Source organism: Neopsephotus bourkii, unplaced genomic scaffold, assembly GCF_033783945.1.
Source record: "Neopsephotus bourkii isolate Nb327-2 ecotype Australia unplaced genomic scaffold, CSIRO-AGI_Nbou_v1 NB_437, whole genome shotgun sequence".
In the NCBI taxonomy this organism is placed as follows: domain Eukaryota; kingdom Metazoa; phylum Chordata; class Aves; order Psittaciformes; family Psittacidae; genus Neopsephotus; species Neopsephotus bourkii.
Genome location: NW_026900939.1, coordinates 38,981 through 58,601, shown reverse-complemented (window position 1 = coordinate 58,601; position 19,621 = coordinate 38,981). Strand labels below are relative to the sequence as shown.

At 38.8% G+C, this 19,621-nt stretch overlaps 1 protein-coding gene across 1 annotated transcript in view; it reads right to left on the bottom strand.

Moving 5' to 3' along the window:
- The window catches only part of TTC33 (tetratricopeptide repeat domain 33), a 47,853-nt gene that overhangs the window by 4,267 nt on the left and 23,965 nt on the right, over positions 1–19,621 (bottom strand). The window contains exons 2-3 of the mRNA XM_061349567.1: positions 18,831–18,912; positions 7,686–7,817 (exon numbers count right to left, since the gene is read on the bottom strand). Of these exons, the coding sequence (XP_061205551.1) occupies positions 7,686–7,817; positions 18,831–18,912 (214 nt within the window). The remainder of the gene's footprint in view (positions 1–7,685; positions 7,818–18,830; positions 18,913–19,621) is intronic.

Sequence of the window (19,621 nt, the reverse complement as noted above, 5' to 3'; positions counted from 1 at the left end):
ATATTTAAAGACTCCTCACTGCATTTGTTTAAAAGAATAGTGTTGTGGTTTAAGCCCAGCTGCCACGCAGTCTCTTTCACTACTTGCCTTTCTCCCCCACCCCCGCTCCTGGAGGTATGGGGAGGAGAATCAAAAGAATGTAACTCCCACAGGTTGAGATAAGAACAGTTTAGTAACTAAGGTATAACACAAATCACTACTGCTACCACCGATAGTAAGAATGATAAGGGAAATAACAAGGGAAGAGAATACATCCACTCATAACCCGCCAACCAATACCCAGCCCAACCCGAGCAGTGATCTAACTCTTCCGGGTAACTGCCCCCAGTTCTACATCCTGGGCATGACATGCTGTGGTATGGAATACCCCTTTGGCTAGTTTGGATCAGGTGTCCTGTCTCTGCTTCCTCCCAGCTTCACCCCCCCTCCCTGGCAGAGCATGAGACTCAGAAAGTCCTTGGTCGGCCTAAATGTTACTAAGCAGCAACTAAAAACATCAGTGTTATCAGTGCTGTTCCCAGGCTGAAAGTCAAAAACACAGCACTGTGCCAGCTACTAAGGAGGAGAAAAAGGACTGCTACTGCTGAACCCAGGACAAATAGAAAATTCCAATTCTTTCAGCTATTTTCACTCTAGTTTAATAGTTTATATGATACATTCTAAATGATAAACGTGTTATCTATTTTAACTTGGAACTGCAGAGAACTGATGCACTGTAGATGAAGGTGCATCACCCCCAGGGTGACTCAGATCATGTTGCCCCTGGGACACATGGCCTGACTGATGGCTGACAGGAGAGACCAGAGGACATGTGCCTCAGTCAAGCCAGTGGGGAACACTCACAAGATGCACCCCTGTCGGGGTCTGTCATGTTACAGATGAGCCCAGAAGCACAGTAGAAGATGAAATCAGCAGGACAGAAATATGCCCTTGTCAGATGTTTAATTTTTGGAAGAAACATCTTTTATCAAATCCTGGTAAGTAGGACAGTACCATTTAAAGTGTGACACAAAACTTATAAATGAAATAACAAGAAATTCTAGGCCAAAATCATACAACAAATAGCAATTTTCAAAATTGTACTTCCTCTTTCTATTTATGCACATAAGAATAATACTTATCAAGAATATTAATATAATCATCATAAAATCACAGAATGGTTTGGGTTGAAAGGGACCTTAGAGATCATCTAGTTCCAAAACCCTTGGGATGGTCAGGGACACCTTCCACTAGATCAGATTGCTCCAAGCCCCATTCAACCTGGATAATAAAGTGAAATATTCTATCATTATACTATAATACACACCTTTTTTGTGTGTATTTGTAAGTAAGATTATCACAGCAGCATAATTAAATAATTTAATCTCATATAGACCTATAAAATAATACCTGCATTATTTTTCCCTTCAAGTGGATAGGAACACTATATGAAGCATGTACTTGATCACTTTTCAATGGAAAGCCAACTGTCAGTTTCCTTCTGATTACCAAAATGTCTGTTTCTGCATACTTAACATTAGTAGCATTTTGAAAATTTCTCTCAAACTCATAATTAGTTATTTAGCTGGATTCCAATAAAATGTAGTATTTCCTCTTTGCTAGTACGTAACTCTCAGCATTATGTAAAAGACCTAGAACTAGTTCTTTCAAGAGAAATAAAAGAAAGGGCTGCTCTGAGGATTCATACTGTCAAGGCTTGATTCCTTTTACAAGATGCAGTGTCACACTTCAAGACTGCTAAGCCACTAACTACTTAGTAACAATACAGCAAACCACATCCTCCAGAACATCAAACAAAAAGCATGCACAACTGGTCTGTATTTACACATCTGCCCAGTTAACTTTGTCATCTTCAGTACTCCGGATTTGACACAGAGGCCTCAGCTCACAATGGGGTAAGCTTAAGTCACAGCAACACAGAAAGGTTGAAGTTGGGCAGGACCTTCCCAGGTCATCTGGGCCAAATCCCTGCTTAAGCAGGGCCACCAGGAGCTGGTTGCCCATGACCATGTCCAGACGGCTTAAGAACTTCTCCAAGGTGGGATACTAGGTCACTCTCAGTTGGTCTTTTAATGCTGGGTTTTTTTTCATTTGTTTGGCTGGTTGGTTGGTTTGGTTTGGTTTGCTTGTTTAACGAAAGTGTGGTGCTCACTCTGTCCCATGGGAAGAACTGTTCTAATGAAGTATCAGTGTGAAATTGTTTGGGCTTAAGTTGTTATCACCAATAAAGTAAGTAACATCTGTAAAAAAATGCTCACAACTAAATGAGAGAAATATTTCAAGCCTGACTGTATTTCTGCATTCACACTGCAAAGTTTACTTGGGTGTGCTCTTGCAAACTGATCTGTAGAATTTAAGGAATTTCTGCCCTTACAGAAACAAAAAGTTCTGCCTGCTCACATTTAAGGATTACCTCTGAATTATGTATTTAGTAAAGTCAGAAAACAAAAGCAAACAGCTTTTCAAAAGCTAAATAAAAAGGGGCCAATTTATCACACTCCTTCTGTCACAAGTTCGACAAAACCAAATCAAAGCAAATCTTTCTTTGTCTGCAAGAAATTAATATATTACACAGCTCATAATATAAATCAGATTTGTATTTTAGACGTGTGAAACTTGAGATTAAAATACAGTAAATTGTTTTTTCTTACGAAAAGTGCATAATTTATTGTGAAGTAAGAAAAATATCTACAACAGACCATTTGGCAGGATGGAGGTAGTGAAGACAGGCACTGGTAGGGGAGAAATGAAACAAAGAAACAGAAGAAGCTACTCTTGAGAAGGGCACTGACTCCCAAATCTCAAACATTACTAAAAAGCCCTGACATTTATATTAAGTTTTGTGTGTAAAAAGTACAATGCAATGAAACACTAGTAAATCATGATAATTAAAGGCAAATAGGAAAAGGACAATTACGACTTAGAAAAGTACAATTATGACTTAGATCACCTGGTCAAGAAGCCTCCACAGATTCAATAATAATGAAAACATTCAACCTTAATTGAGTCTTAAAGACTGCTCCATCCTTAATGTTTTCAGATTCCTTAAAAATCGATTCGTTCAAAAATAAATAGTGAACATTAACTGCATTTAAGAGTAACTATCCAAGTTCTCTGTATGTGAGAGTATATTCATCAGACGGGAGTCCAGTATGCTTTAAAGGCAGAAAGGCAGAAAAGTAGAACACCCAGTTCTAAAGCACTGAAGACACCAACAGAAGCGTACTCACCTCTGGACTCCCTATTTGGAGAAAGACAAAAATATTAAGAGGGCAAACTACATGGTGATAACTCCTCCTCCCTCTCTCTTCACAGATGGCAAGGCCAATATAACAATTACAGGAGCACCTATAGTAGTGTTTTGTTTCAGATGAAAATGTGCTTTGGTGAAAATCTGAGACTGCTCCCACTTAGAATGCTTTGGTTTGAATCATGGTATACTCTCAGACTTACAAAAATTACATTCCTATCTAATTAAGCTTGACAGTGCACTCCAAAAGAGCACCTGAACTCTGATGTAAACCAAAATAAATATAATGTGAACACTGGGTCTCCATCACTATTAACTCATGACATCCACTCCTATATTCATTATGAGAGTGGTGAGACACTGGCATAGGCTGTACAGAGAAGCTCTGGCTCCCCCATCCCTGGCAGGGATGTTGGACGGGGCTTGGAGCAACCTGGTCTAGTGGAAGGTGTCCCTGTCTATGGCAGGAGGTTGGAAGCAATTAGCTTCAAGGTCATTTCCAAACCAAACCATTCTATGATTCTACTGGTGTGATGTGAACTGCCACACACACCACAAAGGGTGAGCAGAGCTGGTGGTGTAACAAGTATGGGTATATCAGCATCTTTAATCAGCATTACAGTAACTGTAGCATTTTTAATAGAATAATTGGCACGAGTTACCTAGAATCCTTGCAGGAAATAAAACTTTGAATCTCCTGAGACCAATGCATTTAAAAATCCCAGACACAATTTACAGTGACAATTTCAGACACTAAGGAAACAAGATTTATAGATTGTAGATCCATACCGGACAGACCATCTACTCTGACCTTCTACACCACAAAACCTACGGTATACTACCATGTAATGCAGATATGCATGGATTTATAGTAACTATTTCTAGATAGTTCATATTATGATCAACATAAGGTAGCACACTACACATCTGCAACACACAGCTTTTTCCTTATGTTATTCTCACAATCTGTTGGGGGTTTTTTGTTTGGTTGATTTGTTTCTTTTTAACTGCTCTTTAATACATTTTAAAAAGAAACTGCTTTTTTCATTATCTGTTACCCTCCCCCCCAAAAAAAACCCTTATAATTCTCTTTTTATTCTTGAAAATATTCAGTCTACACATTGCAACTTTGCAAAACCACTCCAAATTAAAACAAAATTGTTTCTATCACACCAACACACAGCTAATTCTATTAGAAATAAAATAAAATCAGCATCTTTCTTTATCTGAGAGTTCATGACGAATCATTTTTCTAATGGACTTTGTGGACGTGTCTGAATTTAAAAGTTCATTCACTATTTTTCCATACTGACTAGGAGAACACACACCCTAAATATAAGTTACATTATTTACAGGTATATAGCCTGTAGGTGGAGGGTGTTGTGATGTGGGGGGAAGAGTCTTCCCTTGCACCACATCATCTCACCAAGCCAGCACCATGGCATCCAGCTGCAGCTAGAGGAAAGATACACTTGAGCTACTGCAAAGCATCATAGCCCTTCTGCTTTCTTATTAAGAAAAGGAGCAACTTCAGCCACCATATGGGGTCAAGGAGCCAGAGGAAATCATTCGCAGTCTAGGAGGTTCCTCCAGTACATTGATGATAACTTCTTAATGCAAATGGTGGACAAACCAACTAGGAGAGGAGCCCTGCCGGATCTAGTACTCACCAACAAGGAGGGTCTGGTTAAGTGGTGATGGTCAATGGCAGCCTTGGCTGCAGTGACCATGAGATGGTGAAGTTTAGGATCCTGTATGGGAGGAACAGAATACCTAGCAAGGCCACAGTTCTCCATTTCCGAAGGGCCAACTTTGGCCTCTTCAATCAATTGCTAAGGGAAGTTTCATGGGAAAGGGTAATTAGGTGGCAAAGGGGCTCAAGAGAGTTGGTCAGCATTTAAGGACCACTTCTTCCAAGCTCAGGATCACAGTGTCCCAGGGGGTAGGAAATCAAGTAAGGGAGCCAGGAGACCAGCATGGTTAAACAAGGAATTGCTGGGCAAACTCATGTGGAAAAAGAGAATCTATGGACTATGGAAGGAGGGGCTGGCCACTTGGGAGGAATATAGGACAGTTGTTAGAGGATGTAGGGAGGCAATTAGGACAGCTAAGGCCTCCTTGGAACTTAATCTTGCAAATCGGGTTAAGGACAATAGAAAGGGCTTTTTCAAATACATAGCGGATAAAACTAACACAAGAGGCAATACAGGCCCACTGCTGAACGAGGTGGGTGCCCTGGAGACAGAGGATATAAAGAAGGCAGAGGTGCTGAATGCCTTCTTTGCCTCTGCCTTTACTCCTGCAGACTCTCCCCGGAGGACCAAAATTCCTGTAGTCCCAGAAGGAGTCAGGACAAAGGACGAGTTTGTTTTGGTAGATGAGGATTGGGTTAGGGACCAGTTAAGCAATCTGGACATCTATAAATCGATGGGTCCGGATGGAATACACCCATGGGTGCTGAGGGAGCTGGCGGAGTTCATTGCTGGGCCACTCTTCATCATCTTTGGTAAGTCGTGGGAAACAGGAGAGGTGCCTGAGGATTGGAGGATGGCAAGCGTCACGCCATTCTATAAGAAGGGCATGAAGGAGGACCCGGGTAATTATAGACCAGTCAGCCTTACCTCCATCCTTGGAAAGGTGATGGAACAACTTATTCTTGACAAAATCTCTAGACGTATCAAGGATGAGGGGGTCATTAAGAGCAACCAACATGGTTTTACCAAGGGGAAGTCATGTCTGACCAACCTTATAGCCTTCTATGAGGAAGTAACCAAGTGGAGGGATGATGGTAGAGCGGTAGAGGTGGTTTCTCTTGATTTCAGTAAGGCATTTGATACTGTCTCCCACAGCATCCTCATAGATAAGCTAAGGAAGTGTGGGCTTGATGATCAGGTAGTGAGGTGGACCAAGAACTGGTTGAAGGGAAGAAGGCAGAGAGTTGTGGTCAGTGGGGCAAGAATCTAGCTGGAGGTCTGTGACTAGTGGAGTACCTCATGGGTCGGTGCTGGGACCAGCGCTGTTTAATATTTTCATCAACGACCTGGATAAGGGAACTGAGTGTACCCTCAGCAAGTTTGCTGATGATACTAAACTGGGAGGGTGGCTGACACACCAGAAGCCTGTGCTGCCATTCAGCGAGACCTGGCCAGGCTGGAGAGTTGGGCGGGGAGAAACTTGATGAAATTCAACAAGCGCAAGTGTAGAGTCTTGCATCTGGGGAAGAACAACCCCATGTATCAGTACAGGTTGGGGACTGACCTGCTGGAAAGTAGTGAAGGGGAAAGGGACCTGGGAGTCCTGGTGGATAGGAGGATGTCCATGAGCCAGCAATGTGCCTTTGTGGCCAAGAAGGCCAATGGCATCCTAGGGTGTATTAGAAAGGGTGTGGTTAGTAGGTCAAGAGAGGTTCTCCTCCCCCTCTATTCTGCCTTGGTGAGGCTGCATCTGGAATACTGTGTCCAGTTCTGGGCCCCTCAGCTCAAGGACAGGGAATTGCTTGAAAGAGTCCAGCGCAGAGCCACAAAGATGATCAAGGGAGTGGAACGTCTCACTTATGAGGGGAGGCTGAGGGAGCTGGGTCTCTTTAGCTTGGAGGAGACTGAGGGGTGACCTCATCAATGTTTACAAATATGTAAAGGGTGAGTGTCAGGATGATGGAGCTAGGTTTTTTTTCAGTGATATCCAGGGATAGGACAAGGGGCAATGGGTGTAAACTGGAGCATAGGAGGTTCCATGTGAACATCAGGAAAAACTTCTTTACTGTGAGAGTGACAGAGCACTGGAATGGGTTGCCCAGGGGGGTTGTGGAGTCTCCTACGTTGGAGATATTCAAGGCCCGCCTGGACAAGTTCCTGTGTGATGTACTCTAGGTTACCCTGCTCTTGCAGGGGGGTTGGACTAGATGATCTTTTGAGGTCCCTTCCAACCCTTGGGATTCTGTGATTCTGTGATGAATGAGTACACAATTTGCTGCACCTGAGGCAGGGAAGTCGAAGACTGAAAGCAGATACTAGAATTTTACTAACAGGCATATATAAAACCAAGCGAATATCAACTGCGTCTTCACAGTACCTTCATCTTCAAATTATGGTTAGCTTTGTACTGTAGCAGTACAGTACCCAGAATGTTGTATGTGCAGTTATGTCAACATAATTATTCTATTGCATAAAGCCACCACATAAATATAGTATATAACACAAAAGGCTTTGAGCTAGGCAGGTCTTCCACAAGCCCAGCAACAAAACCACACAGGAAGCATTTGTGACAAACAACGAAGTAGAATGAATACTGGAGATAAATAACAACATTTTCTTTGCCTACTTTCAGGTTACATGAGGATACGCAGCTACCTTGATATTTCTGTACTTTCATTCAAGCATATGCAATTCAGAGGATGTGGTTTACAAGTTTAGCATATTAATGTTCTTTTTCCTACCATTGCTATCTCTCCCAGTCCGAGCTGGGCACGTCCCAAAGTTTGCCAGGCATCCCAGGAACGTGGGTTTCTCTGGATAGCCATTTCTGCTGCATGCACTGCTGGGAACATTTCATGTAAAGACATCAGGACCTATGACAGAAAAATAAAAATAGAAATAATAATAATCAAAATTGAAAAATATGTAAATTTTCTGCAATTACCCAGGCAGCCATCATTGTTTCAATCACTAAGGATAGGTTCATCTTACATAGCTTTTTCTAGCCTAAAAGTTAGTTGTCTAATTGCAGAGTCACCCAGACTCATTCCATAGCCCACAAAGAGAAACAGGTATGCTAGATGGTGATTCACCTGAATTATTTAAGCAACTCTATTAGAAGTAGATTAATTGCTTCTGAAGGTGTCCCTCCCTCTCTCTTCCTCCCTACACTCTGTAAAGCCCTACAAACCCTACACTCTGTAAAAATCTAACAGAATATACTGAAGTACAAAGACATCAAGAATTACACGCAATAAATAAGCAAATATTGTTGAAAAACTCCTGGGTTGTATTTTATCATGTTAGTAAAAGATTGTAAGCACCCAAATACAGTTGGAGTGCACACAATATAATTATAGAAACAATCCCTGTAATTCAGCATAGAAACAGCCCTTAACAATGACTGTTCTATTTGGAGAGTAAGCATTCTGCAATAGCAAAGCCTAACTTAGACATGAAGTCACCTACATTAAAATAAAAGTGGTTTTTGAATGAGGAAATCTCTTTTACTCAGCAGTCCAAGTTAGTGTCAGCCTGTTACCACAGTATTCCACTCCTTGCATTGCATCTCCATAGCTAAGACTATAAATCATAAGTTAACGATACATAACATGGCTCAAAGCTTGACTTATTTTTCCAAGACCACCATGAGATTGGCACATTACCTGAATACCTGCATCACTCTCAGATCATGATTTCAGACACCCACATGCTGTGGTGACAGATATGAATACAAGAAACAAAGACTGCATTCCTATAGTATGATGAGAATGTCAACCACAAGAATAAGACTCGTGTGGGCAACCACTTTCATCGCAGCTGACCCACAAGTTTGATGAATAATATTAGATAGAATATACTAGGACTACGGCTGAAGTGCAAAAAGCATTTATTTAATATCACTGTTCTATGATATATTAATTAGATAAATACAAGCATGGAGTAGAGGAGGAATCAAATACAATGATCTTCAGTATTAAATTAACAAAGTACTTGCACAGCACCAGGGTGAGTAAAAAAAAATAAAATAAAATAAATCTTTACTACAGAAAGTAATTGTGTACCCAAGAAACACAGAAAGCATAGCTTAGCTTCTGATAAAACCTTTGGATCCATATTCCTGCAGGTTTATTAAAACAAAATTAGTAAAACTACTTTTTTCTAGGCTAGTCCTATGGCTTCTCTCCAATTCCATTTAATAGGCTGCACATGGGAATTTAGAAGTACCTAAGAACCTTTTAAAAACAACCCACAGCTTTATGTTATGTCATTTTCCCTTTTCCCTCAACAGTTCTCAATGACTATGCTTGTAAGCAAAGTTTGTAATGAATACAATGTATTCCTTCAAAACTTTCAGTTAAATTGCATTTTTGTGTGCAGTCTCTCTTACCTGCAGCAGATGTGTGAATTGAATCAAACTGTTACTAATGGATAGGTGCATATCCTATCAAGATTAAGTGATTCTGCAAATACCAGCTAGCTTTTGCATTTATCTCTTAATATGTTTATTCTCATGAGAGAAAACAAATCCAAGTATACACTCACCTAAATGTTTTTATGCATCCCAAGTATTCAGTATTTCCTACCAGTACACAATTCCAAAACATCTATGCATTTAAGAAAGCTTTTGTCGTTTTTAATTATTTTTACTGCTTTATTTACTGAACTGTGACCTAATAAAAGACAATTATTCCACTTTCATCTATTTATGACTATTGCATGTACTAATTTAGACAGCAGCTTTAAAAAATGCACTTCCAGATCCTGGTGGTAATTATAGTGCTTCTACTAACTACAGCATCAGTTTCTCAAAGTTCATTGAAACAAATACACATCTGAATGTATATGTGCTTTGTCCAGCACAGGTGGGTTTTTTCTTCAGTTCTTAAAAAAATGACTCAGCTATACCTAACAAAAATCCACAATCATACTTCTATTCCATAAGACAATATTTAATGCAAAACATATACTTCAGTATTTATGCACACTTGAATAATATAATAATCTTGAGTTCTGCATAACAATAAAAGACACAAAGCTTATTTTCAAGGATGCAGCTACTCTTAAATACTACTTTCACTGCATTTCAGATCTTGCATCACTAGTTTAAGCATACCCAGAACTGAACTCCTTGCCTGCTTGCTAAATCATCTTACTTTCCTTTATCTGTAGTGCTGTCATTATCATGACAGTATCATTTCAATTTTGTCTTCCTGTGCATAAATTTAATCTATATTTATTTATGTCTTGTATAAAGGCAAGGTTATGACGCTATCTACAAAACTCTTTATTGTTGGTTTCCCTTATCCCTACATATCACACCATGATGGACCAAAGTCCATTTGATTTAATAAAAAAGATGCTCATTGGGTGCCTTAATTTTTCAAAGTCTTGCTCCCACTTTCTACTGTATACAACTTGATTTTCTCCTCTCATTTTAAGAATCTATACTATTCGTCTCCTTTAGAGTAAGTTACTCTTACTTGCTCCAATAAGTTACTCTTGTTTGCTCCATTATGTCATGAGTATAATGGTCTATTTTTCTGCTTCTTACAAAGATTCTCCCAGATCTTTCATTTCAGGCCATATGCTAGAAACACGTCAGCTGATTAGAAAACTCCTGTCTTTTCGCTCATATATGTGAGTAAAACATGAATCTGGAAGCCAGTACCACTCCCTACACCCAGTCAAGAGCAGAATTCTGGTTGCTATTTTTACCTTTGTTCAATTTTATCCCATTGTCACAGTAATTTATTTTCTTTAATAGCCTGTTTTCACTTAAACATTTAATAACTGTTTTGAAACAGTATTCTCTAGAAAATGGAATAAATAGAACACTACAGAACACCCCTAGGGGCTCCCTCCAAAATAAGCATGTGTTGATCAGGTTGAATTTCTTTCAAAAGAATATAGTGATCTCCTCTGTGTGGGGAGTGTTCTTTGTTGGGAGCTCTCCTGTCCATATTACAGCAAACTCCTGACCCTCTTTTAATCCTTTGTGGACAACTTCAGTACACTTGACTTTAAAATACAAGACACCATCAGCACAAATCCAGACATGCATCTGATTACTTACCTCATCAGTAACCAGTAACTGTGCAATCTCTTTCAATTCAAGTTAGTTTTACATTAATTTCAATGTGGGTTTAGTGTTTCGGGTTTTTTGACAGCAGAGTTGTCACCCTTTGCCAGTTACTTCCCACAAAACATTTAAATTATTAGTAAAAACAGGAACAAGCAGGCATTATTCTAAAAAGGACACAAACCATTATAATTATAATAGAGTTCTCAGACATAGCAGTTCTTTTTTTAAACAGATGTTTAGTTTTTTGTAAACTAATTCAGTTGCATTAGGGTATTTTTTAACAACCAGACAAATAGCATGATGATTCACAGGGCAATGCTATCACTGAAAACTCAATTTAAATCCCTCTTCCTTTTAACGTAGATTCTTTAGATTGTCATGCATTCAGAAACATGCACAAAAATCAGCTTGTCATTTGAGTGTATGAAGATGTCAAGATTCTACTTACCAAAATTATGCTGGGGAAAAGCATAAAAAAGACCATCCTACCAGCAAAATAGGTCTTTAATCTATTTTGAAGCAAACTATTACAGAAAAGGAGTATTTTGTCAGAATCACCTAAGGTAAATATGAGGATGTGTGTGTTTGTTTATGAACACCTTTTAAGAGCTGACACACTTCGATTCTATTCTTTTCCTGTTGCTCTCAAATAAATTTCACAATAAATTAAGAATCAAATAAATTTCACAGAAATTCAAGAATCACAGAATCACAGGATCCCAAGGGTTGGAAGGGACCTCAAGAGATCATCTGGTCCAACCCCCCAGCAAGAGCAGGGTAACCTAGAGTACATCACACAGGAACTTGTCCAGGCGGGCCTTGAATATCTCCAATGTGGGAGACTCCACAACCCCCTGGGCAACCTGTTCCAGTGCTCTGTCACTCTCACAGTAAAGAAGTTCTTCCTGATGTTAACGTGGAGCCTTCTATGCTCCAGTTTACACCCATTGCCCCTTGTCCTATCACTGGATATCACTGAAAAAAGCCTAGCTCCATCATCATGACACCCACCCGTTACATATTTGTAAACACTGATGAGGTCACCCCTCAGTCTCCTCTTCTCCAAGCTGAAGAGACCCAGCTCCTTCAGCCTCTCCTCATAAGGGAGGTGTTCCACTCCCTTAATCATCTTTGTGGCTCTGCGCTGGACTCTTTCAAGCAGTTCCCTGTCCTTCTTGAACTGAGGGGCCCAGAACTGGATGCAATATTCCAGATGCGGCCTAACCAAGGCAGAATAGAGGGGGAGGAGAACCTCTCTTGACCTACTAACCACACCCTTTCTAATGCACCCCAGGATGCCATTTGCCCTCTTGGCCACAAGGGCACATTGCTGGCTCATGTTCATCCTCCTATTTCCTTTTGCCATCTTCATTTAGCAGGATGGCACTGAAGTTTCACAGTTAAGTAATCTCACTTAACATCTGATTTACGTTCCAACTATAGTGATAACACTCCACTAGAAAACACTCTTAAAACTAATAAAACAATTAAAAAAAAATCTTACAATGCAGAAAAAAAACATCTTAAGACCCTCATGCACATACATAATAAAAATTACTGAGCTGTCTTACAAAGATGTTCAGTAGGTGGATTTTCAGAACTTACTATTTTAACATAGACTTACCAGCATCACGTGCATTAAAACAAAGAACATATGTGTTACTATGATGACTTAGTCTAATAAACCTAGCTTAAAAAAGACCCCACTAAACACATTAGAATTATAAGAACCCAGTGTCAAAAAACCCAGTTAAACATAGCAACTGTCATCAGGAGACTGACAAAGTATTAAAAATCCGGGCAGTAGAATGACCCACCCTGTCCTGGCCACAGTATTTTTGGAAGTGCTATGAATCTGAGTAACTCCTGGTTTTAGATGAGCTCACTGGCTTGAAGCTGAATCACTATATATAGATGCATTCCAAGTCTAGTGAAACTGACCCAGTTCCTTCTTCCACCCAGAAACTCATTTCAAAACAGTGATGCATAAAAATCTTCCTACCCATAAGCAGTTTACGTTTATTCACGCTGTAAAGCAAAAACCATTGTACCACAAAGTAATGCTTTTTTCTATGTAACAGCAGTGGTGGCAGTTGATATTACTTATTCACTGAGTTTAAGGAAAATTTAGTAAAGGGGAAATGAAATGAGCTGAATGTGAGCATGATGGGTCCTGTTCAATCAATGCATATTGAGGATGCAGGATTGTACAGAAACAAGATCCTCAGTAAACAGATGACAAATATCCAAAAAGCTTACTAAACGGAGATAAACCTGACTTTCATTTATATTTACATCTTTCTGTAAACATCTATGAACAATTATATTGTGTACTTCAGGAATCCTGCCATAGTTGCACAGTGTGTTTGACGATGTTATCTGAGATCTGCAGTAGATGATCAACGTGAAACCAGGGAAAAATGGAAACCCAACATGCTCCAAGTTGGGCAGAGAAGTGATTCAGAGCAGCCCTGCAGAGAAGGACTTGAGGGTGCTGGTTGATGAGAAAATGAACATGAGCCGGCTTCAGTGTGCACTTGCAGCCCAGAAAGCCAACTGTATCCTGGGCTGCATCAAAAGGAGCGTGGCAAGCAGGTCGAAGGAGGTGATCCTGCCCCTCTACTCTGCTCTCGTGAGACCTCACTTGAAGTGTTGTGTGGAATTCTGGTGTCCTCGACATAAGAAGGACATGGAACTGTTGAAAAAAGTCCAGAGGAAGGTCATGAGGATGATCAGGGGACTGGAGCACCTCCTGTATGAAGACAGGCTGAGAGAGTTGGGGCTGTTCAGCCTGGAGAAGCTAAGGCTGCATGGAGACCTCATAGCAGCCTTCCAGTATCTGAAGGGGGCCTTATAGGGGTGCTGGGGAGGGAATCTTCACTATGGACTGTAGTGACAGGACAGGGGTAATGGGTTCAAACTTAAACAGGGGAAGTTTAGATTGGATATAAGGAGGAAGTTCTTTCCTGTTAGGGTGGTGGGGCACTGGAATGGGTTGCCCAGGGAAGCTGTGAATGCTCCATTTCCGGTGGTGTTCAAGACCAGGTTGGACAAAGCCTTGTGTGACATGGTTTAGTGTGAGGTGTCCCTTCCCATGGCAGGGGGGTTGGAACTAGATGATCTTAAGGTCCTTTCCAACCCTAGCTATTCTATGATTCTATGATTCTAAGTCTCCCTTTATCCAAGAAAGAGTCCCACATGGCTGGCATGCAAATGTTCATATTCTAATTCCATGAATTTATCAAAGTCTATTCCTCCATCTTTGCAATTCAAAGCAGCAATAAAATAATCCGGCCAATGTCTAAAAAACCTAACCTACAATAAATTTCAATCAGTCTTACTAACTGTATTAATACAGGTAGTCTTTATACACTCATGCAAATATACATATGATACAATTTATCTAATACTAGAACCAACACCAGGCTGTTCTCTGGGTACTGGGAGGTTTCAATTTTTTACGTGTGTGATTTGGGGTGTTTTGTTCGCTCATTTTGCTTGGGGTTTTCGGTGTGTTTTTGTTTGTTTCAACAAAAATATAGACATTAACTGCCTCCATAAACCAATCACTGTTCTTTCAATGGGGAGCCATTTATGGTAATGGAATGATCAAGTATACACACTGAAACAATGTGCATGCAAAGACCAGTATTAAATGCTCCCTTAACCTCTCCACACATCACAATAATCTGTTTTTAAATGGATCAAAAAGTAGCTGAGTGCAACAGAAAATAAAATCTCACCAATTTTTATGGGTTTCTTAAGCAATTGAGCAATTCCACAAATCCCACACATTTTTCTGGAAATACACTTACTGCAAGTGTCATTGACAACTTTAAATGTTATTTCCGTTCTTCAGAAATACTGAAAGACACATGTACTTCATCTATTAAAATACAGATCTTTAAGAACTTACCATAAGTATTTACCAATTCCTACTGTGTCATCAGCATATTTATCTGAGCTGCATATTAAACAACAGAGTATTTAAAATGTTAAGTTTGCTGCTGAGAAAGGTAATACTGATGAATTAGAAAGCCGCTACATAAGCCAACATTAGACAATCAATGTAACAGGACATACAGATATTCAAGCCTGTGCAAAACAGTCCATCCAATGTTAATTCTTAAAAGATACTACTTTGAGAGAAAACTTTTCCTCACTGAAAGAAAATTAGTATAGACCACAAAGCATCTCTGCATACTACTCAAAAATCATTCTTAACATGAACGACCTCCTCAAGTGACTCACATAACAAGACATGCAGATATTCATACGCCCAGCACTCCTCAAAACCCTTGCTGACATCAGTGTACAGTTCTTCCAGATCTGGAACTACCCAAAGTTTCTCATTTACCTATACAATATTAGCTGCAGTATTTGTGCTGGTATGCTGGATTGTAATAACACAGCAAGCTCTAAGACAATATCATTTAAATATTAACCAAAATATTTTTTAATGAATTACATATTTCTATTTTGGCAAAAACAGATTTTTACAGCTCACATCAGATACACAGGTATCAAACTGCACATTATACTTATCAGCTTCAAGTAAGCACAAGTCACACTGCAAAAGACATCTGTAATAATTATTTGCATGTATTAGAGATGTTACCAATTTACAGATTAGACAGTTTGTTAACATGATTCAAGAAATAATTTTCTAAATGCATATTTTTACATAAGCTTTTCTTGTGTTCTCATTCACAGTGTAACAGAAGTGTTATGCAATATCAGAAACGAAATTAAAAAGAAACAATGCAGCTGCCCAGAACTGCTCTTCAGGAAAGGAAGCAAGTGCATGGTGGAATCAGAGGCTAGGTCCCTTTATATTTTCAGCTGTCATTAATCCCCACTGGTTTCATTAGACAGGCAAAAATACTTTATAAGACAGCTCAGAGTCACATAGCTGGCTCCTCAGCTCAGCTCAGCTCCAACTCACCTTTGCAATTTAGCTGAAATACAGGGAATGGGGTGCCAAGTAAGCAACCACCTCTCAGTATTAAAGCATTGCAGCTGGAGCACTGATTGAAGGATGTTGTAGTGCGCATCCATTTGGGTAAGTCACTGCATCACAGTTCGGATCCTGGTAAGACAACATTATTCCCTGTTCTCCTGCTTTTCCACTGTGAAAATATTTTAGTATTCAAATAATTTCAAATTAAATAGAGAACTTTTGGAGAGCTGGTTTAATTCCTGCATGCACATAAGACTATAATAAATAGCTGTTACAGGAGAACTATTTATTAATTTGTCCCACTGAGTGTAACTGTCCTTTCCAACAGCTTTCTCTTGACTTTAAGCTACTAAAAAAAAAAAAGGTAGAAATAAAAAAAAAAAAATCATTTCTAAACACAAAATAAAGGCTGCTTCAAAACCAGCCTGTTTTAAGAAGCCAGCATAAGAGCATGTGAACTATTTCTTCACAAGAATCCCATTAGCTGATCTGTTTTACTCAAAACAGATATATATATATATACACGTATAAAACATTACAGGACTATTTTCATATCTTAACAGAATTCTTTTACTAGTAGATTTAAAACTTAGATGTACAAGTGAACAGCTACGTAAGTTAACCATGTTTACAGCATCCTAGAAAGTTGCTAATTAAAAGAATTATATTATTCTGTCTCTTGCAGTAATGCATAATTAAAGATTTGCAACTCCTTGACACAGCTCTGCAGACGCTAAAGGTTCACATGACAGCAGATAGCAATGAAATAAATTTGTTGAAGAAATATCTTTCAAGCACTTCGAAACATAGAGAAGTACCTGGGCCAAAACTTGCTAGAGGCTGGGAAACGTATCGTGAGGAAAGTACTGCTGCAGGCTCATACCATTCATGTGAGCCTTTATGTCTTGGTGACAGCCATCCACTGCTGGAAGTTGTCAGCATACTACACTAGACAGCTCTTTCATTTAAGCCAGCATTGATGTAAAAGCATCCAAATACAAGTAAATATTTAATGGAGGTCTACATGTTTATGATGTTTTGTTACCATAAAAGTATGCAAGAGTCAAGCAACTAAATCATACAGGACATCTGTTAATTCTAGTATGCTATCTAAATAACATACAGACCTTATCCTAAGTGTGCCCAAGTTAAAAGAAGGTACCACTGCAGAATTTCCAGCAGGTCTGAAAAACATGCATGAAGGTTTGGGCTTTTTTTTATTTTCTTCTAAAAAAGATATAGGCCTTCAGTTTTAGAAGTTAGGAAGAAATAATGGACTACAAGTCTAACCTGGTGAGAAAATGGGGAGAATGCCCAATTTTCAGCATCGTGTACAGTACAGAATGAGAAAATAGCACTAGAAAAATTCAGCAATTTAAAGTAAAAACAACTAATGCATCTTCTTGTAAACACCATTCAAATTAACCAACTAAATCAGAAATTAACCCTTCATAGACAGCCCTTCCTGTGTTAGAAGTTTTTCCATTTTCCTTATACCATCTAGCTGGATCCCTTACATACATACAATATGTTGACAAAGAAATCCAACAATACACTTCTCCCAGAATAATTCAGGAAGAAAAACCTCTAAAGCTATAAATTATTTCTCAAACCAAATGCAAACACAAGTAAGATCTAAATCTTCTGCAGCTATGTAAAACAAAAGCCTCCTTCATCATTACTACATTGAAATGAGCTCAGGATTATTCACATAATCCCTTTGCCATATCAAACATTCTTCACAGACAACATGACTGTGAGTTGAGGAGGAGATGTGACAGCATCCAGGAAAAAAAGAGCAGTCACCACACCTTTGGTTTGGGGGAGGTTGGGATTTGGGTGTTTTCGTTTTTTTGGGGATGGAGGGGTGGTGGTGTTTTGGGTTTTTATACGGGAAAAAAAAATTACAGAAACAACAAAGATTTTAAAACTACACAATATAGCAAGCTTCCTAGAAGTTACTAACACCATTTTACTTTTTATTTTCCTTTTTTTCCTATCTTAAAAAAAAAAGTATCTTTCAGCCATGTTTTGAGTAGCTACCATCCTAAAAATAGTTTTTTCCCACTCTCATCTGTTCATTTGGTTGAAAGAAACCGTACATTTCTTGTTCTCATCTTCAGTTCAAATTCAAACTTTTATTTTTGCAGAAGAGCATTTTTAATTAATACAGAATAACAATACACATTTTTATATCTTTGCATACAGATGGAGACAAAAGCTTCCCAATCAAAACAAAATAATGAATCCTTGAACTTTTGCCACCTAAGCCATGCAAAGACACACTGAAATTGCAAGCAGATCTCATAACTTCAGTGAGGCATTGACAGCTGCAAGCCTTTTTTCCTCAGCTTTAAAATAAAGCTCTGATGAAATGACATCGTAAGTATACTCTGTTTAATGCTCTTTTCCAAAACTACTACTACCTCTGTAACATTAAATATGCAAACAGAACAGAGCCAATCTTTTGCATACAATATCCTTGTTTACTGTTGACAGTATTAAACCAGCTCTTTAGAAAGAGCAGTTGGATTTTTAATGGCCAAATTTCCTGATTTATCACAGTCAAGCTCTCCTTGTTCCTCCCAATGCAATTTTCAAATATTGCAGTTGCTTCTTTCATGCTGTAACATCTTAATTCCTGTCCTAACAAAGAAGTTGTTTATTGTGATTTGCTGGGATAACAGCATTATTGTAATTCCTGCTAAAAGATGCCCAGTAGGGTTGGGAAAATGAAAGACCTACATTATTCCGTATTTTATGTGCACAACCACTGCACAATTTTGCACAGTATCTGTTCACAAAAATGGTGTTTTCTGACAAAGAACTCTCATGCTTTACCTGCGATTTCATTTCATAAAGCGTAGCATCCTCTGGAGTTAACTGCAGTGCTTCATCCCACTTCTGAATAGCCTCTCGGTACCTGTAGTAAAAAAAATATTACAGTCTCACTACATTTAAAGATACTAGATATTTCAATTTATATCCTGATAATCATGCCATGTGATAAAGTGCCATGGCACCTCATCAGCATTAACAATTTTTCTAACCACTTTCCTATAAAATATGTTGAACTGTTTTCAGGAACTACTGATTTGTTCTTTTGACCAAATGAATGTTAACTACTAATGTACAACTAGCCTCAAGTGAATTTAGAAGTCAACATAGGAAATGTATGGCAAAGGAATGAATTAAAACTAGAAATTCTGAACTGAATCCAATTCCTCTCATTGTCAAAATCGCCTTTAGTCAGGCACAAAGAAATATAATCTGAACCCAACACACCCCCCTACAGTTCTAACTTAAAATTCCTTTTCAGTCTAAAAAGGCTGAAACATAGGAGTTACCCTCCTGCATTTCTGTACTGGAAGATATTGAAGATATATGAGTAACTTTTGTATATAAGAAGGAAGCTGAAAGTAAAAACTCATTTTGAAATCATTCAACTTTGGAAAGGTATACGGTAGCTTCAGAATATGCTTCCCTGCTCTAGAAAACAGAACAAAAGAGATGAGTTGACCAAAAATCAATAAAAAGCAGGTCTTTGTCTTGAACAAAGAAGTGAAACTTGGACAAATGTATACTAGTTTTGAATCATACTGAAAAACTGTAACTGCAGAGTAAGACACAGT